This window comes from Nyctereutes procyonoides, unplaced genomic scaffold (assembly GCF_905146905.1).
Source record: "Nyctereutes procyonoides isolate TBG_1078 unplaced genomic scaffold, NYPRO_anot_genome, whole genome shotgun sequence".
Taxonomy (NCBI): Eukaryota; Metazoa; Chordata; class Mammalia; order Carnivora; family Canidae; genus Nyctereutes; species Nyctereutes procyonoides.
This window is the reverse complement of record NW_026575144.1, coordinates 11,825,921-11,848,948: the sequence shown is the minus strand read 5'-3', so window position 1 is coordinate 11,848,948 and position 23,028 is coordinate 11,825,921. Positions and strand designations below refer to the sequence as shown.

At 39.3% G+C, this 23,028-nt stretch overlaps 1 protein-coding gene across 4 annotated transcripts in view; it reads right to left on the bottom strand.

The window, feature by feature from the left end:
- The window catches only part of DISC1 (DISC1 scaffold protein), a 346,483-nt gene that overhangs the window by 16,703 nt on the left and 306,752 nt on the right, over positions 1-23,028 (bottom strand). For 3 of the 4 annotated variants that reach the window (XM_055308948.1, XM_055308944.1, XM_055308945.1), the window contains one exon: positions 11,225-11,501. In XM_055308948.1, coding sequence (XP_055164923.1) covers positions 11,225-11,501 — 277 coding nt within the window. Of the gene's footprint in view, positions 1-11,224; positions 11,502-23,028 lie in introns of those variants that run through there. The other variant, XR_008662318.1, reaches the window with a different exon arrangement.

Sequence of the window (23,028 nt, the reverse complement as noted above, 5' to 3'; positions counted from 1 at the left end):
TAAAGGTCACACACTGAGAAAGTGGTGGGTTGGTGTCTAAGACACAGGTCTCCCATATTTAGCAGATTCCTCCCTCTGGATCTGATTTAGCCGTGCCAAGGGGAAACACAGAAAGGGATTTTTGTTGGGCCCCTCCAGGGTGGGAGGGAGGGGGGCTTCAAAATAATGACAGAAATAAATCAGAGAAGTGAACAGTGCCTGAAGATACCACCTCCTTTCCCTTGCACCCTTGGGACTCTGCGAGGTCTGCTCTGATTCCTAGACAGCTCTGCATCACTAAGGGGTTCTTCCTCCAGGAATAAGATAGATAGATATCAACTGGAAGTGATAGTGGCAGCCACCAGACAACCTGGCTTCCATGGTGAGCTGGGGATCTTGGGTCCACATGTCCATAAAACATAAGGCTGGAAGCAGAGGAAAGCAGTGAGTCACACTGGAAGGAAGCGAGTTTCAACTTTCTGAATAAGAATAGAAGAGCCTTGACCTCTCATCTCTTTTTATCACTTTGGCAGATTCCAAACTGAACATTCTCTGAACCATATCCAGCAGCTCTTCATGCACTGAGCTCCTCTTGGTTTGAAATCTGTAACATTTGCTTCCATTTTTATTATTAAATTAAATGTGGAAAAAAAAACCTCACAAAAAAACAACATACCAAAAAAACAAAAACCCCACATGACCACATGACTGACACTTGATAATAAAAATAACACCTACTACAAAGTCACTGGTATTCCTAGCTGAAATGGAATTTTGTAGGATTTGCAATTCTGAACGGATAAAGTACAGGTTGTCTGGCATTTCAAAGTGGCTTTGAAAACTCTACAGTAATTTGTCCCATCAGGCAGTCTCTTCAGCAACTCAGATTATGACTTTTCCTTTCTGTACCTCCATTCCCTCATTTAGCCCTAGGAGTATCTTTCCTATGGGCCAGAATGAAAGAAACTTCACTGGGTAAATGGCCCCTTGGCTGAGAGTTTCCCATTCTTTGCCTGGTTAATACCATCTCTCTCTTCAAAACCAAAACCCTGCAGATTCCACTTCTTCCAGGAATGCTTATGGATTCCTGAATCTCCTATACCACCTCGACTCTGTTAGGGCTTAAGCATGAGACTCCTTTACTGGTCACATACCGGCCTATCTCCCCCACCAGGAGGTGGCATAATGGCGTCCTGCCATTTCTGTAGCCCAGTGACTACTGCCTTGTGGAAGCCATGCTGTTTCTCAGATTGCATCACTCATGGCATCATCTAGCTGAATTGAGAAGGGCCAGACAGGAGGGATCCAGGGCTGCCAGCCAGTCTTGTGTGCTCACCACAGCGCTTTCATACAAACGCATCTTTCATGGACCTCAGAAAAAAAGCCCTACATCTTCCCTACTATCTCTCCACATGGCTATGATTTGGGAGCACCAACTCAGCTAGACATTATTTCAAATATAATTTCTCTAACTCACCTTGTGGTCAAAATCTGTAGACTTGAAAGTTTGGGCAGAAATTTTCAGCTGTGTTGAATCAGAGCTGTTGTCAAATATCTGTCCTACCCAACAAACTCGGGACGCATGATTTAAAACAGAAAAGAGGATTTCCTTTGTTGGGCAGGATTTTCCCATTAAAATGACTTTCTACAACATTTGTTGACAAAAATTTATAGTCAGATCCCAAAATGCATTCTGTGCCTAGCCAGAACAGATGCCTAAACCTCAGAGTCTGGTGACAAACCTGAATCACACACTCCATGGCTAAGGTCTCCAAGGACTTTTTTCCTTAGTGATAATTCCCATAAACAAGACTAAGTCCTTGCCTGTGACATTTGGAGAATATCAATATTTAACGTTTGAAAACTAGAGCCCATACCCAAAGGGTAGGTAATATATTACATCACAGTAATTGTTTCAAAATGAGAAAATATCTGGTAACAATATCCCCTAGGCTACACCTAGAGTGATCAGGAAATCATATTGATTATTTTTATTCTGGATAGAAAATGCATGTGGAACAGGAGGCCATTTAGATTAAATTGCCAGTTAGCAGATAATGTTGCCAATTTTATTTATGAAGGGCTCGCACACCTAACAGAGCATACATTTCCAGAAATGTTATTCATCACTGGTGATCTGCCACAAATTTGAGCAGATGGACTACACCTTGGGTTGAGTCAGTAGATCGAGAAATTCAAATAGTTGATGTTTTTAATACTATCAAAAGGAGTTCCAAAGAGAGAGGCAGTGTGATGTCTGAAATGGAAAAAACCTCATAACTGAAGGAAGGATTACTGCTACAATTTAAAAATTACTCTGATACAATCAACAATGACTTTTGAGGTCTATACTTTAGGTGGGAAATGCACTGTGCTAGATGCTGTACTTCAAAGTCCACTCTCACCACTGCTATTCAACATAGTACTAGAAGTCTTAGCCTCAGCAATCAGGCAACAAAAAGAAATAAAAGGCATTAAAATTGGCAAAGAAGAAGTCAAACTCTCCCTCTTTGCAGATGACATGATACTGTACATAGAAAACCCAAAAGACTCCACCCCAAGATTGCTAGAACTCATACAGCAATTTGGCAGTGTGGCAGGATACAAAATCGATGCCCAGAAATCAATGGCATTCCTATACACTAACAATGAGACTGAAGAAAGAGAAATTAAGGAGTCAATCCCATTTACAATTGCACCCAAAAGCATAAGATACCTAGGAACAAACCTAACCAAAGAGGTAAAGGATCTATACCCTAAAAACTACAGAACACTTCTGAAAGAAATTGAGGAAGACACAAAGAGATGGAAAAATATTCCATGCTCATGGTTTGGAAGAATTAATATTGTGAAAATGTCAATGTTACCCAGGGCAATTTACACATTTAATGCAATCCCTATTAAAACACCATGGACTATCTTCAGAGAGTTGGAACAAATCATCTTAAGATTTGTGTGGAATCAGAGAAGACCCCGAATAGCCAGGGTAATATTAAAAAAGAAAACCATAGCTGGGGGCATCACAATGCCAGATTTCAGGTTGTACTACATAGCTGTGGTCATCAAGACAATGTGGGACTGGCACAAAAACAGACACATAGATCAATGGAACAGAATAGAGAACCCAGAAGTGGACCCTCAACTTTATGGTCAACTAATATTCGACAAAGCAGGAAAGACTATCCACTGGAAAAAAAAACAGTCTCTTCAATAAATGGTGCTGGGAAAATTGGACATCCACATGCAGAAGAATGAAACTAGACCACTCTCTTGCACCATACACAAAGATAAACTCAAAATGGATGAAAGATCTAAATGTGAGACAAGATTCCATCAAAATCCTAGAGGAGAACACAGGCAACACCCTTTTTGAACTCAGCCACAGCAACTTCTTGCAAGATACATCCACGAAGGCAAAAGAAACAAAAGCAAAAATGAACTATTGGGACTTCATCAAGATAAGAAGCTTTTGCACAGCAAAAGAAACAGTCAACAAAACTAAAAGACAACCTACAGAATGGGAGAAGATATTTGCAAATGACGTATAAGATAAAGGCCTAGCATCCAAGATCTATAAAGAACTTATTAAACTCAACACCAAAGAAACAAACAATCCAATCATGAAATGGGCAAAAGACATGAAGAGAAATCTCACAGAGGAAGACATACACATGGCCAATAAGCACATGAGAAAATGCTCCGCATCACTGGCCATCAGGGAAATACAATCAAAACCACAATGAGATACCACCTCACACCAGTGAGAATGAGGAAAATTAACAAGGCAGGAAACCACAAATGTTGGAGAGGATGCGGAGAAAGGGGAACCCCTTGCACTGTTGGTGGGAATGTGAACTGGTGCAGCCACTCTGGAAAACTGTGTGGAGGGTCCTCAAAGAGTTAAAAATAGATCTGCCCTATGACCCAGCAATTGCACTGCTGGGGATTTACCCCAAAGATTCAGATGCAATGAAATGCCGGGACACCTGCACTTCGATGTTTCTAGCAGCAATGTCCACAATAGCCAAACTGTGGAAGGAGCCTCGGTGTCCATCGAAAGATGAATGGATAAAGAAGATGTGGTCTATGTATACAATGGAATATTACTCAGCCATTAGAAACGACAAATACCCACCATTTGCTTCGATGTGGATGGAACTGGAGGGTATTATGCTGAGTGAAATAAGTCAATCAGAGAAGGACAAACATTATATGGTCTCATTCATTTGAGAAATATAAAAAATAGTGAGAGGGAATAAAGGGGAAAGGAGAGAAAATGAGTGGGAAATATCAGAGAGGGAGACAGAACATGAGAGACTCCTAACTCTGGGAAAGGAACAACAGGTGGTGTAAAGGGAGGTGGGCGGGGGGTGGGTGGGGGTGACTGGGTGACGGGCACTGAGGGGGGCACTTGATGGGATGAGCACTGGGTGTTATGCTATATATTGGCAAATTGAACTCCAATTAAAAAAAAGAATATATAAAAGAAATATTTTTTAATAAGTCATCAACTGCTTTGTCCCTTTCTAAGGAACAGGATTAGGGTGGGGAGGGGAGGAAGCAGCTCCCTCTCTGGAGACCCTGCTCTTTGCTATAACTCAACCAGCTTACTTAGATCCCTATCTCCCTAGGCCATGTAATAAGGCATCCGCAGTAGTTGCCTATCCAAAAAAATATTTAATTCCTGCAGTTAAACTCACAGGCTACATAATAAAGAAAGGACAGGTGACAGAGTAGTCTTCCCTTATGGTTGGCAAGCCATCTGCATTTACGGATTACTTGAGCCTTGGCAGTATTTAAGTTTTTTCAAAAAAAAATTTTTAACCATGCACTGCATATATGAATACCTACAAAAAAAAATGTGACTTGAGCCTCATGTTTGTTCCGCTGTTAAGTTTCATTCCCTCTCCTATAGCTTGAGGTAAACCAGATGTGATTACCACCATCCATGAGCTTAGCCGATGCATTAAAGCATTTCCTTAGTTCAGTATTAAAATCACAGTCTTAAATATGTTCCTTTGGGCTGTTTTCCAAAATATTTACTTGGCAAATACATTCCCAGAATGCTATATGGTTTTCTTTTTCTTTTCTTTTTATTGTCCACAAAGAGAGTATTTACCTATGACAAACTCCTGTCCATACCATGAATAAAATCTTGCACATCTATCTGAAATAGACTTTGTAAGTATCTGTCTTTCCACATAAACACTCATTCTACAGGCATTAATGCCAAAGAGCAGAAAAACATGAATTAAGACACTGAAGGCATATCTTTACTTCTCCATATAATACAAGTATTCATCCAAATACCCAAGTTATATGGCTACACCCTGAGTAAGTGGTATTTCTTTTAAAAGCATCCAGATGTGAGGGGCAAAGAAAACATTTGAAATATTTAGATGTCTTTCAGTCAGAGTAAGCAATAAATTGTCTTCAAGTATCTGTGCACTAGTTCCAGAGAAGGTGCTGAGAAACAAGTTCTAAACAGAACCATTTAACAGAACAACAACAACAACAACAAAAAACTGATAAAAGAAAGAATTGGCTGATAATTTGCATAAGCTAATTGGCCTATGGCTTCCGGTTTACATGAAGGGCAATCTTTGGAAAGCTATATTTTATATTACAGGATCATCTAAGAGAACTTGGATTGTTTTCCTTTTGGCACACATCCAGTTGAACATCAAAGTTGAATAAGGCCAAACTCTATTAGAAACTTCAAGGAAAAACCGAGGAGTAAATAATAGTCATACCATCAGCAAGTATTTAAATAATCTCTATTTTAACACAAGCATTGAGATATGGAGGACAGTGACATCAAATCCTAAAACCGTTTTGTATAAGGAAAATGAGAAGGGAACACGGTTGGGGGGATTCCACATAGGGAGAATGTGCTCGGCAAGATGTCTGTTGCTAAGAAATGCTGAACCACAAAGAGTAAAGATGAGCCAGGAGAAAATAATCAAATGCTAACTTTCATCTGTATTCATTTTAGATAAAAAAAAATTTCATTTCTAAATATTTTTTGTAAATTGTGCAACCACAAGACTACCAGAATTACTGTTTCTAAATGCCAGTCTTTCGTCCTGGTCCTGGATGGCACCCTTCACAAGGAAAGTATCTTCACGTTCTATGGGGACCCAGCCCCTGCTGTACAGGAGGTTCCTGACTTTGACCGCCCCGGCCCCCAACAGGTGAGAGCATCAGGGGCAGCCTAGGTATGACAAGGGGCAGAGGGTCAATTCATTTTCCAGGAACATGAAACCCTGTATTAAAAAACAAAACAAAACAAAAGAAAACAACACACCTCTCGGCTACTGAACCACTGCGTAGTGGTCAGATAAGCCTCCTGTTCACAAACACCCTTAAGTTAGTCCTTGCCAGCCAGGCGGTGGCGATTCTCTATTGATCACTGGGTGTTCATCAGTGAGGGACAAGGAATCTCCAAGGTAAAGAGTCTCGGAGAGCCCAAGGCTGGTTTCCTGAGAAGCACTGACCTATTTTTAATTAGTGAAAGAAATGCCACAGTTAGGCCCTGGAGCACAGAAGGTGATTCCACAATTTTCCAATGGGAGGGAAAGCGGCGCGATCAGGGGAGTCCACTTCCTTTCCTTGGGCAGGTGAGGGAGGCTGACAAGCTGACAACGTTAATTAACAGAGAAGCAGCAGGAGCCAGCTAACAGCTGATGGTGAAGCCCCCTCCAACCTACCCTGCAGCGCCCCTGGGGCTCCCTCTCTCCACCTGCGTGGGGCGGGGCCAGGAGGGCGGAGCCCCGGGGCGCCTGCGCACTTCCCCCATCCGTGGGGTGGTGTTTGTTGCTCCTCCTACACGTGCCGGTCCTACCTGAAATTCTAATGGCATAACTTAAAGAAATACAATGGGAAGCAATGGAACGTTTGCATGAACGAGACGACCCGTCTCCACAGACATCAAGTAGAGAACCTTGGGAAACTCAGTAATATTTAGGAGAGAGGAGAGAGGAGCCCCAGGGATTGGTTTTGCAGGTGCGCACTTCCCGCCCACTTTTGAGAAGCCCACTCTGGAGAGGCCAGGTGAGGCGTTGTGGCTGAGGTTTGCCCATGCAAGCTGGGCCGAGCGAAAAGGAGCTGGGTTTTGGAGAGACCCGTGTCACAGAACAAGGCTGCACTGTCGGGGTCGTGGCTTACAGCGAGTCGCTTTCAAGGCAGACGGCATTATTATGCCTGCTATTCCCGTGCTGCACGGGACCGCGCGGAGCTCCCGCCCTTTTCCTGGCCTCTTGCAGCCTCTTTGGTGGCAGCTACTGGCTAGGAAAGGAAGCAGCTGGAGTTAAGGAGAGAGTGATCCTGTCCAGGGAACTCCGCGGGGGGGGGGGGGGGGGGAGCCCACTTTGTAGTAAAAACAGAGAGCACCCCAGCAGGACAGGCTGCAGACAGGAAAGAGAGAATTACGCAGGTATTACGGCCAGGACGGCGAGTACAAAAGAGCAACTTCACAGCGGAGGAAGCCGGCTCACTGACTTCCCCAGCTCCTGTCTGGCCCCCGTGCAATTTCTGCACCGTCTGTAAACCCGGGCCAACGGCAGCTGATTGTTTCCAGAGTCCGCGGAAAGGCTTGCGGGCGAGCAACTAGCAGCCGGGAAACAGAAAAAGAAGAGCGATCTTGCAAACCTGAGGACGTGCAAGCTACACCTGGCCCTGAGCCCTGCTGCCCACTTCCTGCGCCGCAGCCCAGCCCCAAGCACAGGACTGTGCCTCGCGGGCCCAGCTGCAAAATGCGGGACGCGGCGCGGAGCGGCCTCGGGAGGGGGCGGTGGGCTCGGGGAGAGCTTTAATGAGCCACAGCAGGCTCCGAGCGAGGGCGCACCTCGGGAAGGCGCGGAACCACGTGGGCCGCTTACGCACACAGCCGAGGCTCCGAGAATCCGAGAATCCGGCTCCCTGTGGACCTCCATAAGAAGTCAGCAATTTTTCATGGAGGATTTGGGTCATAAAGAAACTGCCTGCCTTCGGGCCGTCGTGCTTCAATAGAGAAACCAGGGTGGGATGGCCAGACCCAGCAGACAGCTCCAAAGTAAAACCAACTCCCAGCTGCAACACAAAGAGACACTTTAGCCACGGGATGAACGCGCAAGTACCCAGACTTCAAGGACTCCCTGGAGGAGGGAGTCGGGAAAACTTAGACACCTTTCTAAATGAGATCCTTGATCATCGTTTCTCTGAGCCTTTGGTTGTCGAAAATACTCCATCTAAATACAAACGAGATTCTTCCTTTATTAAATCTTTCTTGTCTGGGATTATCTCCCACTCATTCATTGCTCTCTTCTGCTGCTTGATAAGAAAGTCAGGCGCATTGTTTGCAAAGGTCTTAGAGATAGATACCTGTGATTTGCCAAAAAGAGTGATAACAGACAGCCCCCTCAAAAAAAATTTTTTTAAAGCTCTGCTATGTATTTTCTTAAGCCTCTATTGACTTTTAGATGCATTATTTTATTTAAATCCTTACAACCTCATGAAATAGTTTTTACTGTCATCATTTAGGGGCTGTGGGAAGGGGGCTGTTTAGCAGATGAGTAAATGCAGCCTGCAGATGGCCTAACTAGGGTCAGAGCAGAGACTCTGAGCTTCAGGTTCCTTTGCCACACCATACATACTGTCTTCTGATAGCCCTGAGCCTAGTTCCACTGATTCCAACATCGATACCCTCGCTCTTAAATAGGTGGATGTTATTTTTTTTTTTAAGCTGTAAACACCTTTGTGAAGTTACATACAATAAAATTAAAAAAATAAAATCTTTAAAAAAAACAATAAAATTCACTCTGGTGTAAAGTTATAGATCTATGTACATAGTCATGTAACTACCACCTCAATCAAGACACGGAATGGTTTTATCACACACACACACACACACACACACAAATTCCTTCATGTTGCTTTTCATGAACAATCTCTTCCCCTAACCCCAATTCTTGGCAACAACTGATCTGTTTTTTGTTCCCATAATTTTTTCCCTTTCCCTTTCTATGTTAAGCCTGATATCTTAACATTTCTGCCACTGACAAAGGGCGTCTACCCTTCTTTGTGAATATAAACCCAGAAAAGAAATGCAGGAACAGTAAGTGGGCTGAGGCCTGGCACAGGACAGGAACACAGCAGTGACAGCTAGCAAAGTCTTTAAAATACCCTCTGTCTCCCCTATCCTCAAGAAAGCAGCAAAAAAAATGTGGGAAATCCTCAGCATTTCAGTTGGTGGAGAGGAGGTGGGGGTTGGAGGCAGGGAGTGGGGGTTGGAGGTCCCAGAGCTCAGAGAAGCAGCCACTGTAGCTCTCCCATTCTCTGGGTTACAATCTGGTCTTCCTCTTCACCAGAAACTTCAAGTATCATTCTGTGATAGGGTTCTACACTATTCATCCTTGACCCTACATTTCCTACTTTGTAGCTCTGTTTTCCTATAGTCAGATTGGCAGGTGCTTATAATCTTATGGAAGAATAATCATCCCCCAGAGAGCCTGGAGGGACGCAAGGGCACAGCAAGGAAGGAAGGAAGGGAGGGACGGAGAGAGGGAAGGAAGGAGAGAAGCTCCTCCAACAGGTAGAATTTGCTGAATCAATCCTGACCTCCAGAGGGGTCCCATGCCCGAGCAGACCCCATCACACACCAGGCCTGGCTCCTGCCTGTCCTGGTACTGAGCTCCAGGGAGCCTACTCTGGACAGCCAAGCCTTCCTTCAAAGCCTCTGACCCAGGGCCCACAGTATCTTCAGCCCAGGGCTGTGACCCCCCTTGCTTGGGTGGCACTTCCCTCCACATTAGAATCTTCTTTCCCGTGGGCCAACTGTAACAGGTGGTGAATTTTCAATTACTCCACCAACAGAGCTGGTGGCCACCTGCAGTGTCTTGGCTAACAAAGAAGTTGAGATCATCTATAGCTCGATTTAGAGCCTAATTTATGAGGCCAGCAGGATTTCAGAGAGTGACAACAGCCTTTTTTCTCATAAGGTTATTCAATTCAAATATAGGATCAAGTATCAATTCTCCAAGCAGTCCAAAAGGCAGTGACTATAGCCCACGTTGTCAGTGAGTGTCTGCTCTGTGAAGACCGTGGTCCTACAGACACAACAGGCAGGCCTGCTTGGGTGGGTGACTTTCTGGCAAAGGCCTAGGGAGGGGACATATCTTTTTTTTTTTAAGATTTTATTTATTTATTCATGAGAGAGAGACAGAGACATAGGCAGAGGGAGAAACAGGCTCCATGCAGGGAGCCTGATGCAGAACTTGATCTCGGGACTCCAGGATCACGCCCTGGGCTGTAGGCAGGCGCTAAACTGCTGAGCCACCCAGGGATCGGGAGGGGCACATCTAATAACAAATGTGAGCCATGAACATGAAGTAACATGTTTCACCAGGCTTTTATTTCCTTTTAATTCAGAACACCTGAGTACCTGGCCAGAAAAAGAGCTCCAAAGCCTCCTGATGTGGTACTAAAATTGGAGAAAAAAAAAAAAAGTTGCTTAGAGAACTTTCATTGAAAGGTGTCTTGTTAGGGTTGGAAGGGAAAGTGAGTGAAAGAGAAGGGGAGGTGGGGAGGGGAGTAAAGAGTGGGTGGGGGGAGTGGAGTTCTTCTTTGTTAATCTAGGTCAGCCTTGGAGTAAAATGTTAAATAAATCCACATTTTCATTATATATGTGATATATATATATATATATGACATATGATATATATATCATAAGTCAAGTACCAGGTTTTTCTTAAAAAATGAAAACAGCATATTACAAATATCCATTATGACCTTGTCTAGGCCAAAACAAAGGTGTATATATATATATATATATACACACACACACACACACATATTTGAATGTTTGATTCTAATAAATAATAATATATAGATATTCTAATAAATAATGATAGATTCAAAATACATAATTAAATATCACATCATATATAATAGTATATAAATGATGATATATGGCATATATGGTATATGTGATATATATAATAATTATATACCAGATTTATATTCTAACTCTATCCATTAAATTACAACACAGAACTAAATATGTCAAAATATTTTTGCTCTTCTATATTTTAAACTTTCACAAAAATTCTACATTATTTTGTGTTCATATTCCAGGGTTATTAACACTGTTAAAAGTTTGTATGGTTCAGTGAGTCGCCCTCCCAATATTTACTGTTTCCATTTGGAGTGTGGCCTCAAAGTACCCCTCTGAGTAGGGCCCCTGCTGAGGCTACACAGATGGACAGACCTCTTTCTGTTCGCTGCCAGCAAAGTACAGAGCTGGGCTCAGCTGAACCTTCCAATCTTCAAAGGCTTGCAAAGGGGTCTTCTTCTCAACTTCAGAGTGGAGCCTGGGGGAGATGGCAGGAGTGGTTGTATAGGCAGCTCCCCCTAAGTCATCTGTCTGCCTCTCATCTTCTGCAGATAGTATGCCCCTGGCCTCCTGGAGCTGTAGGCCCTGGATAAGCAACTGACAAGCTTCCAAGTCAGCTTCCCACACTTTTCCAAGCAGTGGACACTTGCAGCTAAAACAGAGGGGAAACAAAGGCATGAAGATTTATTCAGTGATGTATCATCCTACCAAGTCAATAGCTTAATCTGGCTAGAAGTTAGCTAGTCATCTTACAATTAACAATTTAATTTCATATAGTGGTGGATTGTTTCAACTAGAAGGTATATAGGGGCCAAATCTGGATATCATCAAGTTAACAGTGAAATAACTATTGGTCCTTCTTAGCTACTTGATCTGCAAAGACATCCAAGATCTGGTGTGTTTTTCCAGACTCAGTGTTCCAATATAATACAGCCCCTTCTCATATCTGTGCTCCAGCCCTGCTGGCTTCCTTTGAGTCTCCAGACTTGTCCAGCTCTCCCAGCTAAATACTTTTTCATGTGCTATTTCATATGCCTAGACTGTCCCTCCCCCGCCATATTCACCTACCAATACCAATTCACCCAAGTAATGTAAATGAGTGAAGCAGTGCATGGGTAATACAAACCATAGCAACAGATATGCAGTTTCAGTGGCAGAAAGCAAAAGAGCAGAATAGACTCTGGCTAGTAGGAAGAACATATCCATCTACAGGGAGCCCTTTATCAGCTCAGGTCAACTAAAGGAGTATAGACTCAATGTTCAAAAATTTTTTATTTTTTTATGAAAAGGCAAAAATGTGGAATTTTATAGGAAAATATACATTTTTTTACCCATACATTCAGCTTCAGGCTGGATATTTTCTAGACATCTATCTTCCTTTCAATAACCCTTCCTTCTACTATGTCTAATCTACCATTCAACTTATCTATTGTGTTCTCAATTTTTGTTACTTTACTTTTCATATTCAATTTTCAGTTCAATAATTTACTATTCAGTTCAATAATTTTTATTTAATTTTCTTTTCAGTTCAATAATTTTTATTTAATTTTCTTTTCTACATTTCAGTTCACTGCTGAAATTATCTATCATGCTCTCTAGCTACTTAAAAATATTAATTGTCATTAGTTTACAGCTGAGTTTATAAATGATGAATTCAGAAGAAAAGAGTTTGAGACAGAAACAACATTATTGAGATATTAGCTAAGGACATTAAAATCTTGACAAGGGACATCAAACTACACATTCAGAAAACATTACAATCTTAAAACAGGAAGAATCTAAGAAAAAGAAGAAATACACCTGGGCTTATCATAGTGAAACTGCTGAACACCAAAGATGAAACAAAATTCGTTAAAGCAGCCAGATTTTAAAAAAAAAAGCATTAACTTCAAAGGAACAATAATATGAGTGACAGAAATGGTAGAAGCCAAGAGATAATAAAACAACATCTTTAAAATGCTGTAAGAAAATAAGTGTCAATCTATAAATTATACAATCATTTTCAATTTCCTTCAAAAGTAAAATAAAGATATTTTCAGAGAAATAGGAACTGAAAGAATTCCTTGGCAACACATTCAGAAAAAGGAAAATTATCCCAGCTGAAAGCAAGGACATCCATAAAGAAATGAAAAACAATGAGAAGCATAAACATGTGATTAAATCTAAGTACATTTGGATGTAAAAAACAGCAATAATTTCTTTTGTAGTCTAAAATATATGTCAAATTAAAATACATGACAGCCAGTGCAAAAAGAAGGAGGGTCCTTGTGTTGTCCAGAAAGCAAAAGAGTGCTCATTTATATCAGACTTTAAAAAGTCGAAGATTTATATGCAATCTTCTATAGTAATTGTAAAATAGGTTAAAAGAATGTATAACTGATAAGCTCATACTATAGAGCATTTTAAAAATTAAGTATACTTAATTGTTTAAGTATTGATTTAATAAAAACAATAAAAGACAGGAATGAACATGATACAGATGGGGACAATGGTAAAAGTAGAAACACTTATATGCAAATATATCAAGATTTACATTAAATATAAATAGATATATTTAAAAGGCAAAGATTTCAGACTAGAATAAAAAATCAAAATCTAATTATATGTTGCTTACAAAAGGCATATGTTAAATATAGGGATACAAACAGATCACAAGTAAAAGGGTAAGAATGATACATTATCATTAAAGACATCATTAAATACAGTGATTGTCCTTCGTGGGAAAAGGACAGTCTTTTCAACATACTGTACTTATTTCAACTGAATATCACTATAGGAAAAAATCAAATCATGATTACTGGCTCACATTATACAAACACCAATTTCAGGTAGGCTGAAGATCAAAATGTGAAAGTTTATAACACTAAAACTTCTAGAAGATAATGTAGGGTAATATCTTTATGACTTCATAGTAAACAAAGATCTCTGAAATATGAAAAGGACACGCTGTAAAGAAAAACAAATGGTAAGTTTGACTTCAGTTATATCATGACATATATTCACCAAAAAAACACCATTGAGAGAATGAAATTATAAGCCACAGAGTGGGAGAAATTATTTGTAATGTGCATAACCAACAAAGGAATGATTTGAAAATATATGATGACTCCTACAAGTCAATAAGAAAGAGACGGACAATGCACTTTTTAAAAAGGGCAAAGATCTGAACAGGCACTTCACAAAAGAGGGCATCTAACTGGCCAATAAGTAACTTATGAAGAGGATGCTCAACACCATTAATCATCAGGAAAATGCATATTAAACCACAATGCAATGTACTACACATCAACAAGATGGCTAAAATTTGAAAGTCTGACAATAACAAACGTCAGAAAAGATTCAGAGCTATTAGTATTCTCATACACTGATGGTGAGTCTAAACATGAATACAATGTCTTTGAAATCTCTTTGATGGATGTACTAATACCCAGCACATGTCAATCATTAAGACCTACCAATGCGACTCCTAGGTATACACTCAAGGAAATGTATATACTGTCAGTTCTCATATTCATAGTAGCTATATTCTATAAAGTCACCATGAGCACCAAACTAGCCAATACTGAACGGTGCTCCCCAGGGAAACCTAGGGTTAAGTTCCTTCCAGCCTCTGGCCACAACGGTTTCATCAACCAATCAATGTATAACTTTGTTATGTATGTCTCTATTTGAAGACACCTTATTTAGAGTATATTGTTGATTCACTAATGCTGAACTCATGTCCAACTGCACTATAACTCCTGCCTGAACATACATTATTTTCTCCTCGCTAAGCTTCAGCCTCATTTTAAATAGTGAAATCACTAAAAAAAGTACAAAAATTTTAAAAACATGACACTAAGGAGACCATGAAAATGACACTTGTTTGTAATATGAGAACTGGAACAAGGCAGAGCATTGCCTTGTTTGACCTCAGCTGAGAACATGTACATCAGATGACTCAAATTTTTCACTACTCTGCATGTGTATGAATGACAGTGAAAGCTCTGTAGGTATTGATTTCAAGGTTACAAATAAACTTTAGTAAGTAGGCAAATTCACAGAACCCACGAATAATGGAGATCAATTGTATAATATAATATTATTTGTAACAGCCAAAACCGGGGAGGGAAAACAAACATCTGTGGATAATTGTGTATATTCATTTTTTGGAATATCATACTGCAAAGACGAAGGTGAATAAATTATTACTATCTGCAACAGTATGGTAATCTCATAATCATAAGGCTAGGCAAAACCAAAAGATAAAGAGGAGGCACTATGGTTCCATTTATTTTGTATTTGAAAATATGCAAAACTAATCCATGGTCTTAGAAATCAGGACAATGGCTACCTTGGGGAGAAAGGGGATGATGACAGGAAGAGGTACAAAGAGGGCTGCTACCATACTGGAAGTGGTTTATTTCTCAATGGGATGGTGATTTATATGAGAGTGTTCATTTTATGAAAATTCATCAGACATACATTCATGAGGTGTGTGCTTCCTGGTTGGTGTTATGTGTCAATCTAATACAATAAAAAGAGAGAAAGGGATCCCTGGGTGGTTCAGCAGTTAAGCGTCTGCCTTCTGCCCAGGGTATGATCCTGGAATCCAGGGATGGAGTCCCATATCGGGCTCCCTGCATGGAGCCTGCTTCTCCCTCTGCCTGTGTCTCTGCCTCTGTCTCTCTCTCTCTCTTTCTCTCTCTCTCTCTCTCTCTCTCTCTTTCTCTGTCTCTCATGAATAAATAAATAAAATCTTTAAAAAAATAAAAAGAGAGAAGAAAGATTTTCTGAGCCATGTCCTGTAACAAGAGAGCTGGAGTGGAATCTCATACACACCAGTAGTGATTGTCCTTAGTTACACATGCTAGACTCATTTTCCAGCTTCCTATGTGTAACCAATCAGACAGGCATAAAGTGGCATTTTGTTCAAGGTTGCATCTCTCCACTAGGATCATAGCCACTCAGGTTTTCTCCTGTGAATTGTCCTTTCATATCCCTTTGTCTGTTTATTCCTTTCTTAAGTTCCACTTGCTTTTTCTAAGGCTTTTATTGAAGGAGATATTTTACTACCACTTCAATATCTTTATTTTTCTATTCTACTTAAATATTTTATTACTTCTTGGGTCCAATTTAACCCATTATCTCCTTTATAGAAATCAACTCATTTTCTAATGGATTTTGTATTATAATGTGTGTTCATAATTATAAAAATTATCTTTTTAGGCAACTTGTGTTTGTGTGTAAAGACAATGCTCCTTTTCATTGTGTTTTGTGTAGTTACTTTTCTGATTTATCTTGTTCAGTCTTATCAGAGGTTTGCTATCTTCTTAATCTTTTCTAAAAAAACTACCTTTTGCTTTGTTAATCTTCAATATTGATTTTTGTTCTCTATTTCCTTGAATTCTGATCTTATCTTTCTATTTCCTTTTTCTCATTTCTTTGGATCTATTATCTTTTTATTAGCTTCCTTTTTCAAGCTTAAATTGTTTGTTTCCTTTTATTTTTTATTTTCCTCTCTTGCCATTTTAATTTTCTAATAAATGAAAGCTCTAAATTTTTGTCCAAGTCACACTTTAACCATGTTTAAGTTTTAAAGTCATTAAATATTTTAAATATGCAGAGAAATACAGGAAATAATTTAACAAACATTTCTATACCTACTGTCAAACTTACTGATTTTTAACATTTCCTGTGATTGCACATGATTTAATTCCAGAATTTATAACATCATTGTCCCACAAATTTTACATTTAGTGCTTTCATTGTCTTTCCTCATTTTACATTCATTTAAATCTCCAGCTTCCTTTCTGTTAGGTTGCTATCTAATTGTATTGCATAATGATCAAGAATAAACTTTATTTTTTATTTTTTTTAAGAATAAACTATAAAATTAGTTAAGGTTCCTACTATTATCATCTACTACTTGATGGTTCTTTGTAATTGTCCCACATGCATCCAAAAGAAATGAGTGTTCTACTCATTGCATCTACAGTTAAGGCATATTATATTATTAAAGATTTTTATACATTTGCTTTTTTTTTTTGCCTGTTTCATCTATCAGTTTCTGAGAGGAGTGTTTTAAATTTCCAACTATAATTTTTGATTCATTTATTTCTTCCCACAGTTCTACTGATTGGCTTATGCATTTTGGATTATGGTATTGGATATATATGGTATTGGAAATATATATATATATTTCAATCATTAAAGTTTCTACTGCTTCTTTTCGGTTTATGATGACCTTCTACGTTAGTATAATATTTTAGCCCAAGAATCTATTTGGTGTGATATTATAACTGTGACTTTTAGTTCAACTTTTCCAGGCTTAGATATTTACCATCCTTTATTATATATATATATATATATATATATATATTGCCCCAAAAAATGAATCCATGGATAGATCCATTCTAAGTTAATTTTTAAATAGTGTGAGATTTAGGTTGAAGTTCCTTTTTTGCCCTGTGGATATGGAATTTGGGGTTGATTGTTTTCTTTCATCATTTGAAAAATGTACCATTTCTTTTGGGCTCTCATGGTTTCAGGTGAAAAATCCACCATTATTCAAATTAATGTGCCCCTATAGGTAATATATCATTTCTGCTGGCTGCTTCAAGGTTATTTCTTGGTCTTCTAAGTTTTCAGAAATTTAATTCTGATGTGTTCTGGTATGGATTTTTTTGGATTTATTTTTGGGGGGGGGAAGCATTCTTAGCTCTTGAATCTGTAGGTTTGTGTCTTAATTTTGGAAGTATTTAGTCATTATTTCTTCAAATAATGAATTATTCCCCTTTTCTCCTTCTTGGATCCTATGATATGTATCAAATTTTTTGTTATTGAGCCTCAGGTCTCTTAGGCTCTGTTAACTTTTTCTCAGTCCATTTTCTTTTGTTCAAATTGGGTTAATTCAGTTTTTCTCTTCTCAAGTTCATTGATTCTAACCTCTGTCATCTTCACTGTATTATTAAGTTTTTCCACTGAAGTGTTTGTTTCTGTTTTTGTATTTCCAGTTCTATAATTTCCACTTGATTCTTTTTTTATAACTTTTCTATCTTTGCTGACATTTTCTCTTTTTTTGCCTTTATTTCAAGAGAATTTGTAATTGCTTATGGAAACACTTTTAAAATTTATATACTTATTTAAGAAAAAGAGAGCACATGTATGTGAGCAGTGGGGGGGGGGGATGGCTGGCCACAGGGAGAGGGACAGAGAGAATCCTCAAGCAGACTCCCTACTGAGCACAGAGCCCCAACATGGGGCTCAATCTCTGAGATCATGACCTGAGCTGAAATCAAGAGTCAGATGTTCAACTGAATGAGTCCCCCAGGTGCCCCATCTATGGAAACATTTTTTATGATGGCTGCTTTAAAATCCTCAGCATGTGATTCTAACATCTAATTCATCTCCATGTTCAGGTCAGTTATTGTTTATTCTCATTCAAGCTGTGATTTCCTTTGTTTTTATATTTTGAGGGATTGTCAATTGTATTCTGAAAATTCTGGCCATTATGTTAGGAGATTCTGAGTCCTGTTTAAATGCCTTCTAAAATAAGTGCCTTCTATTTTAGAAGGCAATAATCCAGTTAGGTTTATCACACAGTCCTATTCTCCTTTTTAGGGCTATGGTTAGAATTACATTTTTTTTTTATGTAGGCTCCACACCCAGGGTAGAGCCCAATACAGGGTTCAAACCCATGACCCTGAGATCAAGACCTGAGCTGAGATTAAGAGTCAGATGTTTGGCCAACTGAGTCACCCAGGTACCCCTCCAATTACATTTTAATTTTAAGATCCTTTGCAGCAAATGTATGGCTTTCTTGGGAGGGGGGTGTTTGGTTTGGTTTGGTTTGGTTTGGTTTGTCTGCTTGAGATATCTGTTCCAACAAGAGCTTTCACTGGTCCCAGCTGAACTGCACAAGGAGCAAAGGAGCTTCCCCAGGCCAGGCCACTGAGTGTCTCTGAGAGGAAAAGGGAGTCTTGGGCCAGCAGAAAGGGAGAACATTCCTCTGGGTGCTTATTGTTAGCAGGTTATGTTGTTGATGCATTCTCACCTGTATTGTCTGAGGGACTCCCATTAGATCCAGGGGCAGAATGAGCGTACCTAGCCTACACCTTAGCCTACTTTCACCTTCTCATTCTGCCACCATCCTACTCCACAGTGATATATTTGTATATATTTTGAGGCTATATTTTAGTTCTAGGTTTTTACTAAGCATGTTTTTTTCATAAGTTTTTTATTTCATCAACAATAAAATTACTAAGGTTTTGTAATGCCTTCTTTCACATATCTCATACTGCCCTCCTGGACTTATTTTTCATCTTGTTAAAACACTTCATCTAAGAATGTTTCAAATAATATCAGGTATGGCAAACCTTTTAAAGACTCCTAGATCTGAGAACATCTTTATTTCACACTTAAACACTAAGTAAAATATAGCTTAATATTCTGGATTCAACACTGAAAATATTACTCCATGGCATTTTTGCAGATTATGTTGCTCTTGAAAAGTGTGATATCAGTCTAATTCTTATTTTAAAAAGATTTTATTTATTCATTTGAGAGGTGGGTAGAGAGCACAAATGGGGGAGGGGCAGAGGGCGAGGGAGAAGTAGACTCCCTGCTGAGCAGGGAGCCCCAATGTGGTGCTCCAACCCAGGACCCTGAGATCATGACCTGAGCTGAAAGCAGATGTTCAACCAATTGAGCCACTCAGGAGCCCCACAATTTCTCCTTGCCTTTGTTACATAAAAATTTTAACTGCAACCTATCCATGTTCCACTTCTCACCCTTTTCCATCCTGTCTGTTTTATACTCTGTAAAGCCCATCTGCCTAAAGCCTCATGTCTTTTTCTTCTCTGGCTTTCAGTCATTGGTCTCTCAAATATTTCTTCCTTCTCCTCTACTGTTTTCTTTCTTTCTAGGATTCTTTTCACATAAATGTTGATCAAATACCTCTATTCTGTATATTGCTTAATTTATATTTTATATTTTCCTTCTCTCTATTCCTGATACCCTCCAAATACCTTCCAATAGCTGCTGGCTCACTAATTGGTTCTTCAGCTGAATTCATTAGGCTGCTCGACCCATTTGCTGAGATTTTTTAAGTTTTTATATTTTGCTTTGTCTGAGTTGTCATTTGGATTTCTTTGTGACTTCTTGTTTTACCTCCTGTCTCCAATATCCTTCCTTATCTTTGGGAAAATACTTAATATGCTTATTGAATGTTGTAGTGTCCAATTATGCTTCATCAGGTATAAGTCCTGTTGTTCTTTTTTTATTTTAATATTTTATTTATTTATTCATGAGAGAGAGAGGCAGAGACACAGGCAGAGGGAGAAGCAGGCACCATGCAGGGAGCCTGACATGGGACTTGATCCTGGGTCTCCAGGATCACACCCCTGGCTGAAGTCGGTGCTAAACTGCTAAGCCACGAGGGCTGCCCATTTCTGTTGTTCTTTTAGAGCAGTTACACCCTTAAGTCTTATTTATTTCATTAGGCATATTAACTACATTGGTTGGTGATAAGTCTTTGGGAAAGCCCTGATTTGTGCCCATCCTAATAGGGTAGGTGGTGGGTGAGTGGGGTATCATCTCAGGGGAAAGGGCCTCTGGTGAAACAATCTGTACTTGCAGAAATACATAGACTTCCTCAATTATAATTATCCACCCCTTAGGGAACAGGGAGGACCAGGGGAGTGTTCAAAATCCAAGCTATTTTTTGACGCCCTCCCATGGTAGGGCTTCTCTGATGCTGGTGTTCTTGTTCTTTCTCCCTGCCTCAGCAGTTGACAGGTGCTTGTCTGTTTCCAGAAGCGATGGGGATAGGCACTGGCCTTCCCAGGCAATGTGTTTAGAAGAAAAGGGCATACCTAAAAACCTCTCCTCCACTTTATCATCTGTTTCTTCCCCACATGGGGACCAAATCACCTTCAGCTGCCTGAAGTGTTCTCAGTAATTTTTTATTGTTATCTTGACAGATCCATCAGCATCTTTCTGGCTTCCAGTGGTGAGGCCAGGCTGGATTCAATGAAAAGATCCAGTAGGCCAGCTCCCATAACTAAGGAAAAAAGTTGGCTGCTTCCATCAACAATTTTCTACATTATAGCAATTTGCATAGTGTTAGTTCGTGTCCATTTGCTATTTGAAAAAGTATATTTTGTGTAGCTTTTGAGTGAAAGTGGGCCATCCTGAAATGTCTCCTAGAATGCACACATCAAAGTCTCGAAATCTATGAGCCAATTTTAGAGAATGCTGAATGGTAAGTAAATCATGTAGATGTAAAATTGTCGTGCTTTATTATGGCTCATGCAATAATTTCATCAAGCTTTAGATTTTCAAAATATCTTTTCTATTGAATTCATTTGTGCTAAAGAGAGTAATGGTTGATTTCAAAGTCTTGAGATGTTTTGCTATTCCTGCTCAGGAGAGTAATTAGGTCATTAATAATAATCCCTTAAATGAATGAGTCACAGCTACTTGAGCTATGTGAGATCTTTGGTGAGGTTTTACAACCAGTAATGAGACAATTTAAAGATACAATTTCAGTGTTTGGGGGAAATTTCTTGAATAGAGAATTGAGATTCATCATTTCTGTTGCTCCTGCCGGTTAGAAGTAAAATGAGGTCTAAAAGATCATCTGAGTGTGGCTTGAATCCTTACGTAACTAAGGCATGTGTATATAATTTATGGAGAATGATGGTAAGAGGGCAGACAGGAAGTTTGTAGGGAAAAGTTTCTACCCATTTTTAGTATGGAAATACTGAATCTAACATAGATACCAATAGTTTCAGCTCTTGGCACCAAACTTTCTTTCTTGACTTATGAATATTTTCACTTAAGGAGTATTAGCATTTTACCTAATTCTTTGGAAACTTTAAAGATAACCAGGTCTTTTTATAGAACTACAATGGAATAAAATAGCAAACAAATATGTGAATGCCCAATTGTTTAAGTACTAATAGTCCTCACGCTTCTGAAATCTTTTCATTCCCTGGGCAACAATGACTTAATTTCTAATCTTTAAAAATTGTTGTTATTAGAAATATGTAAATTTTATTCCTATGTATTCTATTTTCCAAAAAAGAAAAATTAACATAATTCTTCACCAAACAAAGACTTTTGGACAGCTTAGTCTCCTTTCCAAAATGCCATCTGATAATATGAAAAAAGGAAATGTAGCATAGGAAAGAGTGTTTAGGAAACTGTAGCAGACAGTGCTGTTTGTTAAGCCAACACTCCTTCCTCTTTTCATCCTTCCTAACAGAACTCAGGTAGTATTCAGGTAAACACCCCCCCCCTTTAGGACATGCTGGATGGTGGCCCCTCCCTAGCTTTTCAGGTAGAGTGTGATTAGATGAAAGCAATCAACCTATGACATTCTACCAGACAAGCATTTATAGTCCAGACGTTGGCAACACAGATAGCTGAGCTATATTCAATCTGACCATGTCTTGTGGTCCATGCTGGGATGCTAGAAGGTGAGGTGTTGTATTCCCTCTCCCAATAACAATGAACATAGAAACTACTGCAACTATCTTATGACTCTATTGGAGTGCATTGCAAAGCTAATGCACTATGAATGGAAATGGCTAAAAAGAGGTATGGAAAATATATTAACTTGATGACAAGTCTGAACTGCTGAATCAGCCAACCCAGGTGCCCATCTTTCTCTTATTTAAGTCAATTATAGCTGTTGTTCCTATCAATTGTAACCAAACACATAGCTGATTCAACCAAAGTCAAATGACTCTGTTTGCAGTTTAGCCTCCTCTACAAAGTTTGGTGACCTTTGGAAAATACTTTATCTCAATTTGAACTTCTACATTTGTAATATAACATCTCCTATGTCTATCTCAGAGGATGGATTATAAAAATGAAGCTACAAATGAGTACATAACTCATTTGTAAAAATGAGTAAAAAGTACATAACTTCTCAAATCTTGAATAGTAGGAGGCACTAATAAAATGAAAATTGCTTTTAAATGTGCATGGTAATATGGTGGCCAAGATGTGACCATTGTTGTCCCTATTAGTTTATGATTCTTCTATTACTATGTTAAAAATAAAGGCCAGGTGAGACCAATGATTAATTCCACACTATTCAACCTGCCAGCAATAATAAAAGATATTTTGCAGAAGGGCAATGCAGTTACTCACCACCATCAACATTATCCTTGTCACCACCACTACTACCA